The 19,599-nt window shown below is 41.7% G+C and overlaps 1 protein-coding gene across 12 annotated transcripts in view; it reads right to left on the reverse strand.

Annotated features, from left to right (window-relative positions):
• Nucleotides 1-19,599, reverse strand: part of ELMO1 (engulfment and cell motility 1) — a 734,972-nt gene that overhangs the window by 145,729 nt on the left and 569,644 nt on the right. For all 12 annotated transcript variants that reach the window (XR_006716458.1, XM_045495324.1, XM_045495323.1 and 9 more), the window contains one exon: nucleotides 18,369-18,505. Coding sequence is in view for 11 of the 12 variants with exons in the window: in XM_045495324.1 (XP_045351280.1) it covers nucleotides 18,369-18,505 (137 nt within the window). In the remaining variant the exon portion in view is untranslated. The remainder of the gene's footprint in view (nucleotides 1-18,368; nucleotides 18,506-19,599) is intronic.

A 19,599-nucleotide genomic window follows, 5' to 3' on the forward strand; every position in this document is an offset into this window, starting at 1 on the left:
TATTTACTTATTTATATTCTTTTTTTTCACAGTTTTATCTTTTTATTATTTTTTTTAAATATGAAGTTTATTGTCAAATTGGTTTCCATACAACACCCAGCGCTCATCCCAACAGGTGCCCTCCTCAATGCCCATCACCCACCCTCCCCTTCCCCCCACCCCCTATCAACCCATTTTATAGGAAGTCCAGGTGCAGGGCCCAGCCCTGTCTGTTATCTGGTTCATTTTTTCAAGGATGTCACATCTGTTCACTACTCCCTTCCAGTTAATGAGTCTTCCTTGAATAGAGCCTCAGAGGGCTTTTGATCTTTGTACCAATCAACTTCAGGATAAAGTACAGGACACTGACTGAGCTAGTACAGCTGGCTTAAAGCCATGCTTTATTTCAAGGAAGAATAAACAAAATTTAGCCTGACTTTATAACATGGGGTGTTGAGATCAAAGAATTCCCTCCAGACCAGAACTACTAATCGTACCAGATTTGGAACTTGGTGACCATTCTTCATCCCAGTATTTAAAATTTTTTTTTTAAACTATGACTGTAGGAACATGCATGCTCAGTAGAGAAAATGTATAATGTTAAAAACATAATAAAAGAGGGGGGCGCCTGGGTGGCTTAGTCAATTAAGCAGTCAAGAGTCTGATGTTTAACTTTGGCTCAGGTCATGATCTTGTGGTTTGTGAGTTTGAGCCCCCCATCAGGCTATGTGCTGACAATGCAAAGCCTTCTTGGGATTCTCTCTCTCTCCCTCTCTCTCTATCCCTCCCCTGCTTGTGTGCTCTCTGTCTCTCTCTCTCTCTCTCTCTCTCTCAAAATAAATAAAGTTAAAAATCACATAATAAAAAAGAAAAAAATTATAATTAATCACATCATGCAGAAGAAACCATTGTTAAAAAGAAGGTCTAAAACTTCTTAGTTTTGGGACCACCTGGGTGGCTCAGCCGGTTAAGCGTCGGACTTTTGATTTCAGCTCAGGTTGTGATCTCAGGGTCGTGGGATTAAGCCCTATGTTGGGCTCCGTGCTGAGAATGGGGCTTGCTGAAGATTCTCTCTCTCACTATCCCCCTCTTCCCCTCTCCCCAACTTGTGCATGCTCTCTCTTTCTAAAATAAAAATAAACAAATATTTTTTTAAAAAGCATATTAGTTTTTATTTGTATTTAGTAAGATAAAATTTTACATTTTGCTCCCCCACATTTAATATAATATAAAAATATTTTCTTATATTTAGATATCATTCACATATGTCATTTTCAATGACTGAAAAATTTAACATATTAATAAATGTGCCCATAAATGAATTTATCATATCCTCTTTGCTGAGTTGTGGGTTATTTTCCATTTTCTTGCTGTTATAAATAATAATGAAATGAACATCTACATACATAACTTTCTTTTTCTCCCCAGAACATCTATGATTCTAAACAGCCACATTGTATTGCGTGACTTTGTAAATGAAGTCATCAATTGTTGGTGAATTTCCCAAATGCACTTTGTCCTAATAGCTTTCTTTTTTTTTTTTTTAATTTTTTTTTTCAACGTTTATTCATTTTTGGGACAGAGAGAGACAGAGCATGAATGGGGGAGGGGCAGAGAGAGAGGGAGACACAGAATCGGAAACAGGCTCCAGGCTCTGAGCCATCAGCCCAGAGCCTGATGCGGGGCTCGAACTCACGGACCGCGAGATCGTGACCTGGCTGAAGTCGGACGCCTAACCGACTGCGCCACCCAGGCGCCCCTGTCCTAATAGCTTTCTTAAAATTCTATTGAAATGTCAAGGTTTCTACCAGCAAAGTGGTAGCAAGGGGCCCTTTAACGTCACTGTGGATGGCAAGTCTTCTGTTCCTTTTTATCGAAGGAGCTCCAGGGTCTCCTGCCCCATATAAACAAGGGAAGGGCAGAGAGGGGTAATTAACTTCACAAACAACCAGCAGCTGGTTGTCCCAGGCCCAGCCACAGCTTGGTCTGAGATGTGAAAGTTTCTTCAAGCATCTCAGCCCCTGGTCTATGTGCAGGAGTACATGCCAGCATGAAACATCAGTTAGCTTTTGTCAGGAAGTAAATGCCACCACAACAAAATCTAAAAGTGTTTTTAAGACACACACACACGCGCACACACACACACACACACACACACACACACACACACACACAATTCCCTTTTTTTTCTCTCTGTCTTCTGGAAATGCCTTATTCTTTTTTCCTGGTCCTAAAAGAAATCATCACACTGAAGAATCACTTCTCCTGCCATACCTTAGCCACACAATGCCCTTCACTTATGGCCTAAATTTGTTGTATAATTTGCAAAGTTTGTTCTAGAATGTGATTTTTCCTTTTAAAACACTATCAGCTTAGTAAAAAGAAAGACATTATTATCTTCTTCCTTTTCTCCATTAATGGCTGGGTAAAGATTCAATCCAGGTCACATGTGTTGAGCACGTATATAATTTTTTTGGTAGGCACCCTGGGGTAGAGGGGTGAGGAAGAATTTGTCCTTGTTCTGAGGAATAAGTGTGATAGAGTGTGGATAACTAAGTCTATGACCATGGTTTTCAATGGGTTTATCTAAGATTCTGCAGTATTGTCTCAAAACAGCCATGAGGTGGGCCAGGGACCCATTTTAGCAGGCTAATTTGCTAAAATAAGTTTTCAAACTCAGTGTATGGCTGAGTACGTTAAAGTGCTACAAGAGATGGGGCGCCTGGGTGGCGCAGTCGGTTAAGCGTCTGACTTCAGCCAGGTCACGATCTCGCGGTCCGTGAGTTCGAGCCCCGCGTCGGGCTCTGGGCTGATGGCTCAGAGCCTGGAGCCTGTTTCGGATTCTGTGTCTCCCTCTCTCTCTGCCCCTCCCCCGTTCATGCTCTGTCTCTCTCTGTCCCCAAAATAAATAAACGTTGAAAAAAAAAAAAGTGCTACAAGAGAGGTACAAAGAAAGTGTGCCTGAGAGGAAACAGTTAATTCTGCTTCCATGGAGGGGTTCCACAGGGCCCATGAGCTGGACGTTGAAGGATGGGCAGAATTTCAACCAAAGGGAGAAGGGTCTTCCTTGCGAGGGAACGTGGGTGAGGACAGAGACTTGGAAGTACAAGGTATGCTCAGGGAGCCATCAATATGATTAATTAGAGGTTAGTAGGGGTGTGTTGAAGAGTTCAATAGGCATTTTGTTTGTAAAAGTGGTTCGCAATAGAATGAAAAGGTTCAGTTACCATGCTTGAGAAGAGGGAGGCAAAGGTTTTTGAGTGTGGATGCATTATGAGAAGAATTATATTCTAGAAAGGTGTTTCTGGTAGGGGGAAGAGAACTTACACATGGGTTGAGTCCGGATTCAGGGAAAACAATAAAAGGACAGACAGAGTCCATGTAAGAGATGACGGTGTCAGGAAACAGGGCCATAACAGTAAAAGCCAGATGGCTCCTTCTTACACACGGTTGGATCCACAGGACGTGGGGACCTGGCAGGAGAGGATAGGAAGCCAGGGATCACTCAGAGTTCCACGTCTAAGAGATGAGGTGAGACGCCATGCATCTCCTGGAGTTGAAGGATGGTTGAAGATGAGACACTGTGGGTGGAGGGGAGGAGGTGGGAGAGAAATGAGAAGGGCTTGAGAAATGGGCAAGTTGAAGGGTCAGTGAGAAGTGGCAGTGGTGCCTCAGGAGTCAGGGAATAGACCGGATTCTAGGAAGCACAGGCAGGGCACACAGTGCTTCAGGGAGACGGAGCAGGATGAGCACTGGGAAGAGACCTGACACTCGGGAGGTAACTGCTGACCTAAATAAAGCAGTTTTAGTGGGTGGGCGTGGGTGAGCATCAGACCACAGTGAGTGGAGGAGGCAGGCAAGTGGAGACGGCATTCTCTCTTGGAAAATTTGGCAGTGCAGGGAAGGAAAGAGATTGGGTAAGAACTTGAAAGAGGAACGGGGGTGAAAAAAAATTTTTATGGATAGGAGAGATTTGGGTAGCTTTTTAGGTTGAAGAGACAAAATTGAGGGGGAGGAAAGGAGGATGCCAATAAGCATAAAAATGTAAGGGATAAAAGATTTATTTTTACAAATTTTTTGATGTCTATCTTTCTCATCAGAGCAGGGAGTCATAACAATGTGACTTCTTTCCAGTCTTAAATTAGAACAACTCAACAATTCCTCTCAATCTCCACTTGTCTCTTAGAAATCATGTCTTTTGTGGCTGAAGAGGTTTTTGAATATTCAAAATACGTATTAGTGCATTTTAGAGGCAGGTTTCTTTTCTTGAGCTTAGTTATATATTTTAGTTACCTTTTAATTTTTTTTCTAAAAATATCACTGTAAATGGAACTATGATTATTATCTTATTTCTTCCTTTAATATAGATAGCATATCATGTATCTATTTTGTGTGTGTGTGTGTGTTGTGTGTTTATTTGCAAAGCCACAGGAAGATGTCGTTTAAGAAGGAGAGAATCAAGGGCTGCAAAGAAGGCAAACAAGACAGATTTTAAAATGTCCACCAGAGGCCATTCTTGACTTCGTCAAAACCAATGGCTTTTGTGGCTAAAGAGGTTTTCAAGTATTGACAGCATAAATTAGTGCCTTTTAGAGTCTTATCGCTCTTTTTCTGCTTTAGTTATATTTTTAGGAGGGCAGAAGACAGGTTGCAGTGGATTAATAAATTATTGAGACGTGAAAACAAGAGATGGCAAACTGAGGCAAGTATGTGAGGAAATGCGGCTTGGGGTGAGAGCTGGATGGAAGATCAAGAAGGTGTTATTTGTTTTTTCAAATGCAGGAGATGTGAGTACATTTATATGCTGGTAAGAAGACAGCATCAAGAGGACAAGATTGATGATGTAAGACTGTATTAAATGATCAAGTGGTAGCCCAGAGAAGATGAGAAGAGAGAAAATTCAAAGGAGGAATTCAAAGGCCTCCACCTCAGTGGCTTCCAGGAACATCTTCGTCCAGAAAAAAAAAAGGGGGGGTGTGGTGAGGGAAGATGAGGGACAAGAGCCCAGGGTTGTGTGGTCAGCTCCAGGCAGAGCTGGAACAGAATCCACGCCTCCCCACACCTCGTCTGGAGCATTATGCCATCCTTCTTGTACTTTTCTTCGTGGAAATGGCCCAAGTGCTTTATATATACTAAGATGAACCATAAAGAATATTTAATTTTCCAATTCAGAAATGGATCAAGTATTGTCCATTTCATATTATCATCCTAATACTGGCTCATTTAACCCTCACAACAGCATATATTAAATTCCATATTTCACAGATGAAAAGGCTGAAAAAAGGGGGTAAGGATATTAATGTGCCCAAGGTCACCCAGCAAGGAAATAATGGAGCTCGGGTCTGAAGCCCAGTCCTTGAGTCCAGGGTCAATGCTCCTGACTTACTGAATCTATTGACTGAATGTACTGAACTTATTGATTGAACTTATTCTTCTTTGTGAATTTCCAAGTCCTTCTCTTGATTCCTCAGGCACAGGAGGCAGTTGGGGAGGGCAGGGGTAGGGAGGGATGTGGAGTGAGGGGTGAAGGTGGGGAGCCGAGGCTCAGGCTGTGTCTGTGGCAGCTTTGGTTCCCCATTATCATCCAACTCTGTCCTAAAGCGTTTTGTAACTTGAAAATTCAATGAATACAAAATGCTGGTAAACTGCATCCAAAAACCACTGATATCTTCTACTCACAGTCTTATTTTTCTGGTATGTGCACAAGTGAATTCTTATCTATCTGAAAAAATTCAAAACCAACTCTACATCCCTGACTGACCAGTGTGTGCTTAGTTAAGGCTTGGAAGCAAAAAGCCAGGATCGCCCATTCCCCTGACCACAATAAAAGAAGTCAACAAGCCAAGCAGCTTTTTCCAACACACTCGAGAGCAAGAGCATCTCCATTTTATATGCACTTTTTATCATGATCGACACATTGTAATAGGAACAGTATCTCTGAGGCATGGGTCTTACCCTTTTCTGCTTCTGCTTGAAGGACTCCCAGTGGCCTGGGAGCTTTCGGACAGAATCTCATGGCTCTGTGATTCACAAAATGGAAATCTGGCATTATATGCCAGTGACATTCACTTCTGTGGCAGCTCAAGCAGCAAAAAGCCATATGCCACACACCTCAGATCCAGCCAAGCCACGCAAACGGAAATGTGAAAGAGAAATAAGGAAATTGGGACCAGAAACGCTCTCGGGAGCTGACTGCCTCCAGCACCTAAAACACATAATCACTGTGGCAAGAACCAAATCTTCCTACTCTTACGACACTCTTGGGAAATGTAATTTTTTTTTTTTACTAATTTAAGAGAACTTTGGGAGATAAAGGTAAAATACAAAAGACAGTTTTTTGTGAATGACACGGGGAGCTCACATTTACCATTTAACATGACTGCTACACAGGTACATGTCTGCCGGGTATGCAGTCACCTAAATGGGTGGACCTGCCAGCAGGCACGTTTGTCTTCTGCACTGAAGGTCTCTCAGCAGCCATCCTGTGAAACGATGAGCACCATTATTGACGTTATTTTCCCTACTGGCCTGGAAATAAGACTAGTGGGAAACACAGTACTCCCCAAATGGCCACCGTATGTGGTTTAAGATCAAGGAAAAAAATTAAACAGAGGGATTTCTTTTTTTAACTAGGGGCTCTAACCACTCTCCTTGGAAAAAAGAAATTCAGTTTATTTTGTGACTGTTCAATGTCTTTGAGGCTCTCATTCACCTTATATAAAGCTACATAGGTGGAAAAATAATTACTACCACTTTTGTTAAGAAAGGAATGGCAGGTTTCTTGGGTGGCTCAGTTGCTTAAGCATCTGACTCTTGATTTTGGCTCAGGTCATGATCTCCTGGTTTGTGGGTTCAAGCTCTGTGTCAGATTCTGCACTGACAGTGCGGAGCCTGCTTGGGATTCCTTGTCTCCTGTCTCCCTCTCTTTCTGCCCCTCCCCTGTTTGCTCAAAAATAAATAAATAAAACATTTTAAAAAATAATGAAATGGCAAAATAATTTTATAATTCCCTCCAAGTATTGGCATCTGAAGAAGAGGGTCTGACTGAAGGATCTAGAAATGTTTCTCAGTAAGGCCTACTGGCATTTGGGGTAAGAAAATTCTTTACTTGGTAGAACTGCAGAATACTTAGTACCTATGGTCTCCAGGAATTGAACAAGAGTGACCATTCCATATTAAAACAGTGTAAATTAATTCATCTTCTTGGCTAGGTGGACTGTTTTAAATAATGTGTGACTTAAACATTTCTGGCCACTTATTCATTCAACATTCAACCCAAAGTAATTGGGCAGATACTATTTCAAAAATACCTGGAGAATATTAGGATTTAAAGTTATAGTTCTTGCTCTCAATGCTATATTGACTTAATTTAGAAAGGTAAGTTTGTAACTAAATAACTACTGCTATATAGCTAGAAGATATTTTCCAAAAGAAGTTCACGCTTCCATGTCATGGGGGCAGAGTGACAGAATTTCGTTCTGAATGAAAAGGAGATGGTAATCATCCAAGGTGGTATCCCTGAGGTGGCAATGTGTAAATTCCTAAAACAGAATTTCAACAAGCAGATGAGGGAAGGGTGGCAGAAGGAATGAGGGTGAGTACATATCTGAAACATGAAAGTACCATGGCATACACAAGGAACTGTGGGCAGTTCAGAATATTACAGAGCTTAGAGCAGGTGCAACGTGAAGATATGAGGACGAAGCAAGAAAAGTACATTAGGTTAATTAAAGAGATATCTAAACATCTTGCTAAGGCCATGAAAATTTATGAGGCAGGTAATGGATAGCCATGATGGATTAAAAGCAAGAATGATATAGTCAGATCCATGTTGGAGGACATTTGGAAAGTAGGAAGGTTTCAAAGCTGGAAGATAAGTTACTGCAATAGCTGGTGTCTCAGTCAGCTACTGCCATAGTCTGTGTAACAAATAATACCAATAGCTAAGAATTTCTTCTCATACTCACAGGTCTATAGATCAGCCAAGGTTATAGTTTTAAGCTGTAATTCTATGGGATGATTGGGGAAACTGTACTCATATGCCTCATTCTGAGACCTACACTGAAGGAGGAGTGGCTGCCCAGGGAGTATACTTCATATCATGATGAAGGCAGAAGTGCAAGAGCCCACGCCAACCACACATGCAATATTCAGGCCTCTGCTTGCTTCATATTTGTGATCATTTCACTGGCCAATGTGAAAAGTTAAAGGGTAGGGGAAATGCGATTCACTCCCCATCAGACTGTGGCAAGGATGTATAGATATATATCACCCCTATGGATCAGTAAAGGACTGCAACCAGACATCCCATCTATCAGATTTGGAGAAAAGAGGAAGATCTGAGCTAAGGCAATGATGAGAAGGCAGAGGACCTTAGTTATTGTAGCGGCTTTGGCCACCAATTGGCTTCACAAAGAGGAACTTGTCCATAAACTTCCAAATAGAAACTCATTAGATTGCCAGCTCCAGGAAGTCAGAAACCACCTATCTAGTTCACCTCTGTATTCCCAGTGCCTAGCACCATGCCTTCTGTGTTGTGGACACAAAGTAGTATTTGTTGAAAGAATACACAGCATTTGAAGTGTAGGTGAAATAGTGACACTATTTACCAAGATATGGAACACTAATGTGGCCATGCTGTGTGTATGATGGTTGTGGGATAGTAACACTGAATACTGTCTACATCCGAGGCACTGAGTAGATCCTGAGAATACAGAAAAAGCAAGGAACTGCTCTCAAGAAGACTATTAAATAGACAACTGCAGTTCACGGTGGTTAAGTTCTAAGGTAATGGTATTATTAGGGCAAAAGCAAGGGGATCACTTGAGGGTCATCTGAGTATGTCGTTGGCACAAGTGACAGCGGCTGGCTTGAGAACTTCCCCAAGGAAGATGTACACCTAGTGCGGGAACAATATCTGACTTAACTACCTATCTAAATGACTTCTTCCCACATAGTTTCACTGAGCACCTACTATTATTTATAATTTCAACAGAACTGTGTGGAAAACACAGAAATAATAAAAGGAAGGGGAAAGGGAAGGAGAGGAGAAGAAGAAACTAGCAGTTTAGAGTTCTCATCTCTCTGATTCAAGTATTCATGTTTACTTTTCTTCCTATAACAAATTTAGTCTTGCTTTGGTACCCTCTTCCTTTGTTCCTGCTTTTGACCTGTTTGTTCCTCTCCCCCTTTGTTCCTGCTTTTGACCTGTTTGACCTGGTGGCTTAGCTCTATGCTGGACATGGAGAGAGCAGCTAGCATCTGGCGTTGAACCAGCAGGTAAGGGTTTTAGTTTCTATTTGGTAAAATAAAAGTGGACTGCTTGACCCATCATTCACTGCTGCTCAGATATAAAAGCACGGTTTTGAAAACCCTGCATAGACATATAAGCAATTTAAATCAGCAGGTGAATTGTACACATTTAAATAATTAACTCTATTTTAAAACTTCTGACCCCTTAGATCTGGTATTTCTGCAGGAGATACTTAGAAATTTCACTTGGGATCTTCAGCTTCTCCCGGCTCTTATACTGGAGTCTTAACAAACGGCTTCTGACACCACTCTCTTGTTCTGACTCCCTGTCTCATCTTATCTAGGGCACCTCTTTGCCTTCCATCCCTTGCCTCCTCCTAACCTCTGGCACCGTGAGTTGGCAAAAAGAGCATGTAAATGACAGTACCTTTACGATCTTCTGTTCTACCTTAGGAAACACATCCCTTTGTAGAACTGTGTTCTCAACTCCCATATTACATATAAACACTCACCTTCTTTGCAATTACAAGATAAATATTTTCTTTTAAATCAAGGGGGACTCATATTTCATGAGAAATTCGCATCTAATGGTACTCTTCTTAGCTGTCCAACTCTGATTCCTACCTGCCCTTTAATTTAAAATGCCTAAATCTCATTATGCCTTACTTAAAATGTAGGTAACTTCTTTTTAATTGGACATATACTAACAAAATGATTTCTGTGCCATTATCAAATCCCTAACACAATCCACAATGGAATATGGAATCCAGGTCATAGGAACCAGTTAACAATTCATTCAGCACCCCAAAGTGTAGTTAACAAAAGGGAGAGAAGTTTCAGAAGTCGTTGAGCAGAGTTACGTAGAGCAGTTAACTTAGAGTCACTATTATATTCATGTTCAGAGATGATCTGCAGATGAACCAAGGGACTGATGTATCTTACTGCTGTCCAGTGGAAGAACCTATAAATTTTTTTGTCTCCTAATTAGCAAGTGTCAGTTTAGCACATGTTATACATATAAAGAGACACTGGCTCCAGGAAGACTGGAAACTAGGAGAACTCAAAGCTAGACCTTGCACCTAAAGGAACCTCTAAGATGCAGATTTACTATTGTCAGGCTTATCCAAAATTACTCATCAGACTCAATCATGGTAATTATCATTTTTATAAATGCTCCAGTTAACGTTAAGAAAGAGAACATCAAGAAAGAAAAACACATTAGCAATGTTTCAGCCAACTAAACCTAACAGTTAATTCTTAAACAAATTTTAAACAGTTTAACCATTTCTTAGGGAAATTACACAAACAAAGTCAACAAAATCTAACTCTTTCTGGATGACTCAGGATATAACCCCTTCAGAAGGAGATACCCTGCGCTATTAATGGCACGACTTGGGACAATCCCTAGAAATGGACCACTTTATGAACACTCTCACATTTCTCATAAAAGTCATACAGACCCTGTGCAGCTGGGACCACGAGGACAATATGGTGGGATGGGTATTCTATTACCTTAATCACTAAATCCACAGGAAAAGCTTGTTTTTTTTTTTTTTTTTTTTTTTTTTTTCTGGAAATGTCTGCTATTAGTGTTGCCATAACTATCCTTTTCCTTTTCAGAGGCATCTAGAAACATGTGTCACCTAGTGGTTGCTTCAGGCCAGACTGAGCCAAGTAGTTTATCTGCCCGATGTGGTCCAGAGAGCTCAGAGCCCGCCTAGGGGCAGTGATTTCCCATTCTCATCTCACAGATGAGCAATCTGGAGCTCACAGGGCTGAATCCCTTGCACAAGGCTATGCAGCTGGCTGGGGAGAGAATGACAAGTGTGCTGTGCCTCTGAGATTTGGCTAAGCTCCTCAGTCACTTGCAGGGTATCTGTGGGCAGGCTGGGGAGGGGCATCCCTTGTGATCAGAAACACACAGAGAGGACTTCCTCCTTGCTCAGGAATCTGTCCTCATTGCAGTCAACATCTCCAAACCAAAGTTCAATGGATTTTCACACAGAGGTATGGAAAAATCTGTATTTATAGGTATTTGAACAAACTACCTTGGAAAATCAAAGCAGGTCAACTATACTACACAACCAAGTGCAAATGACTGTCAATTTAGGTTCTGACTGTTGAGACCAGCACAGGGTCCCATTTGTTTGGGCCAATTTACAAAGCCAAGCTTTAAGGGCCTCATCTTCACTGTGATTTGGGGAAATATCATTGTTATTATTACTATTGTCGTTATTGTTATTTTTGCTACTGCCAGTTTAAAGATGAGAAGGAATCTAGGGGCTAAAGGACATTCTCAAGGACACACTGCCAGTGGGGAGCCACTTGGCCAGGATTGCCACCAGATACTCCAGCTGCATTCAGCCTTGGTTCTCTCCTCTCCAACCTTGCATTCTCAATGGGTCAGGGAATCGTGCCCCCAGAGGGAGAAATTTGGTTCTTGGAGGAGCAAAAAAATCTTACTTGGTCTCTTTCTCAGTCTTCCTGCTGCCTCTAGACAGCACAATTCATATTGATGAGGACAGTAGAAGACATATCTTGATTACTGTCCAAATGGAAGAGGCAAATTCCATAAAAAAGAGTAACACTACCTTAAGTGAATAACTTAAAAGCATTCATTTAAGCACACACACACACACACACACACACACACACACACACACTCAAAACCTTTTGCTACCTACCCACCAGGAAGCCTCAAAGGAAAAAATAAATCTATTCATATAATGCATTTGCTTCTACAGGAAGTGCGATTTCCTTTGTGTCAAACCTTAAAGACCTTTGTGAAACACGAGAAGCTTTTTGAATAAATACTTGTAAATGGCCTAGACAGCTGAAAAATGGATAGCCTCCTTGTACATCAGGGCCCTTTAAAAGAATTCTCCTCTACTTAAATATTCATGTTTCAATTAAAACATACACCTACTTTATTAGCTAGCCCAGGCCTGGTTCAGATCAATAACAGCAGCCCTAGATAGAATTCTAATGAAGATAAACAACTCCGAGTCCTCCCCAGCTTCCCCTGGGCACAGATGCACAAAGCCTCCTTTCACAACTTGCTCCAAGATATTTTACAGTCACCTGCCTCATGCAAATGAGGAGATTCATGTTTATTCATGGCGAGAGTTACAGACCACCTTTCATTCCCTAGGCCAGCTTAGCTAACCAACAAGAGCGCTGTCTGCACCACTATGAAGTTGAGCTGGCCTAGGAAGGGGACTCCTGAATATATAATTGCCCCCTGAAAAGCATGCACAGAAAGTCAGTAAACTGGAAACAGTTCGGGGAGTGAACATACTTCCCTTTCTTATTCATGCCATCACTGCCTTTAAGCTTTCAAACAATCCCTTTTCTACACCACACCGTAATCCATTAGATGTGACTAGTTAGTGGCTATTTTCCATGGATAATCTTCCAGAGGACTTCCCAGGATATTTCCTCTGTTGTGCTCTCCAATCCTTCCTAATTGAGATTTTCTCCCACTGACTCAGACGGAGCTCGTAGCCTAGCCAGGGGCAGCTGCGGCTTTGTCTGAAGGCCCTGGGTTCTCTCTGTGCACAGCCTCTCCTATTTTAAGGGGTGATTTCTCATCTGCAAGCCTGAGATCCTAACCTCTATCGCATGTGCTTTGCATATTATGCTGCTGGGTAAAGTTTTAAAATAGTGCTTTTGCTCTAGAGTGACTGCATTTTTCAAATCATTAATTTCTTCCATTTTGGCAATTTGAAAGCATGGCAAAGTCATTTGATCTCATTTTTAGTGCTGATTTGGATAACATCTAAAGTAACCCCAATGCCATGAACAAATATTTGGATGGTATCTAGAAGGTGCAGACATCCCCAGAGAGGTCTGGGCTGCTAGGTAATGGCTAGAGAGGCCTTAACTCTCTCCAGCTATTAAACACCTGATCTTTGTGAAACCTGAGTTTTAGCCTGCTGCTCAAGGCCCGTCACATGGAAAACTAAGGGAGCGAAATTGTTTCTGCCCAAATCCATGAGATTTTCAGTTTAAACCCTATTTCTGCCAAAGTTAAATGAACTTCATGCCATTCATTCCGTTCAGAACTCAATCTGTGGCACATACGCAGCTTCACTTTTCTCATTGTTTCCTTCTTTGTTTGTTTAACATAATGGCCAAAAAAAACCATTTTCTTTTGAAAAGGACAATTTGTTCATTTCTCATAGACAGGATTTATCTTATTACATACCAAAAGAATACAACTGCATATGACATTTTACTTCCTTGAAGCATTTTTACATTTAATACTTCAATTTAGTATCATAGCACCACAAGAGAGGGCAATGGGATACTGGTATTCCTGCCTCCTCCCACCCCCTGGCCTTTTTATTTTCAGGCACAGAGCTCCTGAGTAGCACAACCAGGTCTTACAAACCAATGGGCATACTACTTCATCGATGTATACAATATGTACTAGTTGGTGATTTGTGTTACATGTATCCACTAATGGTCATTCCACAGATGTGATTCACCTTTAGCGATCAAATCCACCTTAATGAAAAATCTTCATGAGAGCTTTGGCCCCACCCCAAAGATGTAATTGTTATGTTGTGCAATTGGGCACTGGGATAACAGAAGTTTCAAAAGCCCTGCAGGTGATTCTAATGTTCAGGCAAGGCTGAAAAACACTGCTACACATAAATATCAATTTTGAAGTGTATTATACTCTTGTTAGAATTTTTAAAGTGGCATGGTCGGCAACAAATGCTTTAAATAAGATTCCCAGACCTGAACTACCCAAATCACTTATGTCTTCTTTCCTACTCTGCTTAAAAAATGAGGGCTTCAATGAAATGATTATGGGGCACTTGCGTGCCGAGGTATTCAGCTGCATTTTGAGCTCTTCTCTAATGCTCATAAAAATGAACAATGCATGCTCTAAAATATTGGTAACAAAAGGCAAAAACAGAATACAAACTCAATGGCCTGAATCAATGGATTATTCTGCAGGGACTGCTATATTAGGAAACTGAAAGAAAGTACTTTTCAAACCATAAATATTTTAATCACTCTCTAATTCTACTTCTTTCATATAAATAAAAAACATCCCATCTTCTGCTTCCCAAGTCTGGAGCAGCAAGAAGAGTGATGCTTTTCCAAACATTTGCTTCCAGCAGAAGCAGTAACCACTAAGCACGAGATATCTATAAACTAGTGTCCCAAGCAAGGTGGGTTGTAGGAGAAATTCCTGCATCTGCTGGAATCCAGTATTGTTTGTAAAATCAGAATTTTGGATTGAGGAATACTGCTTCTCCAGTAATGAGCTAAAGAAGGCAGATAGCTAAGTCCTTCTTACAGAACTGGGGGTCACAGGTTGACAAGCAAATCCGCCGTCCATGCCTCTGTTCAAAGTGGCAACAGTCTGAGATGGTGGCCAAGAAAGTTCAAAAGAAAGTGTGTCTCATGAAGGGCTCTTTTAAGATATTCGGAATTCGCATTTGGGGAATCTTTGGAAACAAGAAAAGCATTAAACCTACCAATAACCCCAAATCCATGTGTGTTCCTAAATTCAATAGCTTCTGCTACAAAGTTAATAGCAAGAAGAAAAGTGAATTGATTAAAATTTCAGCCCTTCTCTCTTTTCCAACTTATTATTTGGCAAAGTAGAGCAGTGGTTGATAGACAAGCAGCAGGAAAAAAATCAGGAAGACACTGACCTAGAGGCCCTCATACAGAGCCCATCTTTTTTCACAAGGCTGGTAGAAGCAGAACAGAGACATAAAAGAAAAGGGACGTAGTTAAATCTGTACTTGAGCAACCACTAGCAGAACTCTGACTGATATTATGCTGGTCTACCAGCAAATAGAATAACAACAACAAAAAGCTCATCCGTCCATGTTTCAATATTTTAAATTGATATGCATAAATACGGATACAAATTTAATATACCTACAAATTAAACATATATTATGGTAGGCAGAAAAATATCCCCCTGCCCCACACTGATGTCCATGTTCCAATCCCTAGAATCTGTGAACATGTCACTTTACATGGCAAAGGCGAATTCAGGTTGCAGATGGAACTGAAGTTCCTAATCAGCTGACCTTAAAATAGGGAAGATTATCCTGGATTACCCAGGTGGTACAATGTAATCACAGGGGTCCATAAGAGTGAAAGATCCAAGCCAAAGAGGGATCAGAGTGATGAGATGTGATGTGGGAAGGATAGAACCTGTAGTCGGCTGGCTTTGAAGATAAAAAGGGCAACCAGCCAAGGAATGCAGGTTGGCTTCTAGAACATGGAAAACACTAGATGGATCCCCCCCTCCTCCCCGCCCCCAGAGCAGCCAAAAAGGAACACAGCTCTGCTGACTCCTTAATTTTAACCCATGAATCCCACTTCTGGCTTCTGTCCTATGGAACTATACATAAGATAGTACATTTGTATTGTTTAAACTATGAGGTCTATAGCAATTTGTTGCAGCAACCATAGAAAACTAGTACACACATGACAAAAGAGTACATTGACTGATACACTCTTCCGTTTACAAAACTAAGGCATGTGTAACACTAAAAAGAAAAAAGCAACCATAGCAAAAACATTTAATATGTAAAATTTAGATCCCTGGTCATTTCCATCACTGGTATTCACTCTTGACCAATGGATATGTGTGCATAGGATGAGACCCTCTGGCTCTCAGGCTTCCAGCTGCCTACTCGCAGCCATAAACCACCATCACTACTTGGCAGCACATATGTGACACTGAACATCTACGATCGGCAGATGATGCAAAAAGACGGCACTAGGGCCATGATGAAACACTATCCCCCAAACCTGCTGAAGACATCTTGCTGAAGACAGTTTTTACAGCCATATAAGTTAACTATAAAAAGTTGCAGAGTTGACACATCAGGGACCTCGCCCTGCACAGGCAGGATATCATTACCACTGACCCAAGCACATGGCCACGATGAACCACAGGGACCTGAGAGCCATGCTCACTTCCTAAAGACAGAGGCTTCTGGTCACCTTTGCCAACAATGTATTCTTGGGGCTCCATTTTGTAAACTACATGTTCTGTAGGATTTAAGCATCTAAGTGCTAACCGTCTTGAGTGATTCCTCTGCAGTAATTTGGTAATATTTTCCAAATATCTCATCTGTGCATATGTCAACAACAATAATATATACATCATTATCATTGACAAAAATGCCAATTTCTGTAATTCAGAAGAAGCAGAGTGAATGAAATCCTCTCAGAAAGCAGACAGACAGGATGCCGGGGTCCAACCCTTGATTTTGGCTTAGGTTATTATCTAATAGTTCCTGAGATGGAGCCCTGTGTTGGGCTCTGCACCGACAGCATGGAGCCTGTTTGGGATTCACTTTCTCCCTCTCTCTTTGCCCCTCTTCTGCTCCTGCTCTGTCTCCCTCTCAAAAATAAACTTAAAAAAAAGAAAAAGCAAGCAAGCAGACACCTGATGGCAGAACACAGGCCAGCCAGTGGATTCCCTTCTCCTGAAGGGACAGGTGGCCCATGAACATAGAAGCTGAAGACCAGATGGCTTTCAGAAACACTGTAGTACATGAAGAGTTGCTCTGATCCAGGGGCAGAGTAGCCTTGGCCATTTCAGAGACTTTTTAACTGTCTCTCTCTCTCTCTCTCTCTTTTTTTTTTGGCTTGATTTGTACGAACGTCTCCCTGCTCCTTCATTCCTCTTTCCAGAGGATGATTTGTACCTGAATTGCAACGTCCCTCCTAATCAAGTGAAGTACACTCAAGAGGCTACAGAATTACTGGGTTTCTCTCCTTCACCTCCCTTCTTCAATCATACCTGTGCCTGTGCATGGCTGCTGAGACCCTTGGCAGCTCCAGTTGTAGCTTATGCATCAGGGCTCTCCATGTCACTGGGGCCTATTTCAATGGATTAAATAGATGGCCCAAGGTGACCAAGATAGAATGGCATTTGTCTGCTACAACTGCAGGTGAAATCATTATGCTGATGGGGACAGTCAGGTTAGAACCTAACTGAGGCTCAGCAAAGAGTATCATTTCCTCTTCATGGTTTCCTTTCTTTTCAACTGCTATCAGTTCCAGGTGCCACAAACCAGAAACATGGTGGTAAAGAAGGATGGGCTGTAAGTTCAGAGGAAAGGTGACAGGGAGGTAAAGACCAATAAGAACATGAAGCACAGTTGGAATTCTGACATTATATTATGCCCCAAGCACAAGCTATGAAGTCCCCATAGGATGATGATGAGGTCAGACCCTTCGACTCTTAGCGACAACACTTACGTGCCCAGTACCAGGTCAGCAGGTATGGGTGATGGAGCCAAGCAAACCCAGATCCATAAACAGTAGCAAATTAAAAGTACTGAAGACCTCTCCCAATATACCTGTCCTGAATACACCTGTCTCAACCATCAGTTATCATTAGCGATGTAATTACTGTTAACAAGGCCTTTATCTAAGGATAAAGATTTTGTTTATCGTGAAAAGTTTACATGATACTTCTGCCTTCTCTAAGTTGGTCAACACTCTTCTTGGTACCCAACATTCACTCACAAACAGAAATGGGAAATTTACACTCTTATAGAAAACCAAAGAAGACGTCCGTTCAAAGAATCAAATGCTTTCTGCAAACTAAAAAAATGTTCCATATAAATTTACTAAACTCCCTGAAAGAGATTTTGCATTTTAATAAAAACTCTTTTTGACACAGCAAAGGGCAGATCATCTCAACACATCCATAATTCACAAAGAAACCAAGTTACCTAGAAAGAGCCGCCTTCCTGATCTCATTCTTTCTCCAACAGCCACTGCACAGGGGGAGAGAGAGGCATCCAATGGGCGTTGCAATAACAAGGCATCTGGACTCATGCCGGAATAAGTTACTCTAGATAATATTTTTCAAGAAAGGGTCTCTGCTGGTGGCTCCAGCTTAGTTAGTCAAAAGGAACAAAACTGCTCCAGGCTTATCGCTAGAGAGATGAGAACATTGCCAACACAAGCTTCCCATCTATACAGGTATGTCTTCCTTTTTTCATTTGCAAGGCAACCTATAAATCACAGTTGTCCCCATTCTCCTGATCTGCCTTCCACACACAGTTAAGGAACCATGCAAAGGTGAGGCTCCTTGGGAGACAAAGGAAGCTGCCTTTGCCTCAGATTCACCTTACCTTGTTGAAGTCTTCAGAAGTTGCCCTCATTTCCTTCCATGTCTTGTTCAGGAGCTGGATACAGATGCAGAAAAACTCCTCAAAGGATCTGTCATGGGTGAAGAACATTGGGTGGAAGTCGTTGCAGGTCTCACTAGCTGGAAGAAAGAGAAGGGAAATAAGAGAAAGTTTGCAGAGTGAAATGAGAGAACACAGCCACATGTAGGTGTCCCAAAGAGAGATGATGGGAGGCACGTTTGGCTCAAGCCACGGTGGAAGTAAGGCATTTTGAAAAAGAAACCTAATGATAGTGTCCATGGGCAACTGTGAAGTTGAAGGTCAGACGGTCAGACCTATCCCAAGGGACATATTTTGACTGAAAGAAGTCAGCTCCTAACCCACCCTAAGACATGAACTTATAGCTTTTGTTCCAGGATCCCTGGTGTTGAATATGGGCTCTGTATCTGCCTTTTTGACGTTATAAAGATGATTCAAACTGCCTTCAGTCATAGCTCCATCACTCTTAATTTCTCCTTTCTCACCAGAATAACTGGCAGAGGATAAGCTTTCCCAAGCACACAATTAATTGCAATTTTGAAAATAGCATCCTCGATTATTTCTCCAGGGGGCTCTTTTCCCTCTTATGGCAGTAAGCAGGGGGACATTTAAGATCATATACCATCTGATGCCATTAACCATTTGTTTTACATTTCCAGACACAGATGGCTGGAGGTCAAAGCAACCCAAATGGCTCTGAAGGCTGTGAATGGTCCAGTCCCGGACCAAACCGTGAAATCAGCCAGACTGCCTTCCTGCCTCCCCGTTGCAGGGTTTCTGCACATCAGACCCAGTGCTCTGAGCTCGAGCTGTGCCTATTCCTCTCCTTCTTCCCAGAACAGTACCACAGCCATTCCCTTCTTCCCTGCTAACTGTCAAGCTTACATTTTTGTAGTCCTTTTACATACGTCTCATTTGATCTTTACAATGCCTCTTATGGTTCGTGCCTTATGGATGAGGATACTAGAAAGAGCCAGATTTTGTGATTCCCCCCAAAAACAGTACCATAAGTTTTTTTTAAATATAAGCTGTTATGTATAGCGAAATAGTTCCTATTTTAATCAGAATCTCTTTAAATGCCATTAGTCTTCAGGGTTCCAAATGGTAGAATTTCAAGCCCTAGAAGCCCGGGAGAGGAGTGGCTGCAGGGCATGAACAGGGCTTACAGCAAAGACCTTCTGTACTTGTGGAAAGC

The sequence above is a fragment of the Leopardus geoffroyi genome, chromosome A2 (assembly GCF_018350155.1).
Source record: "Leopardus geoffroyi isolate Oge1 chromosome A2, O.geoffroyi_Oge1_pat1.0, whole genome shotgun sequence".
NCBI classification, from domain to species: domain Eukaryota; kingdom Metazoa; phylum Chordata; class Mammalia; order Carnivora; family Felidae; genus Leopardus; species Leopardus geoffroyi.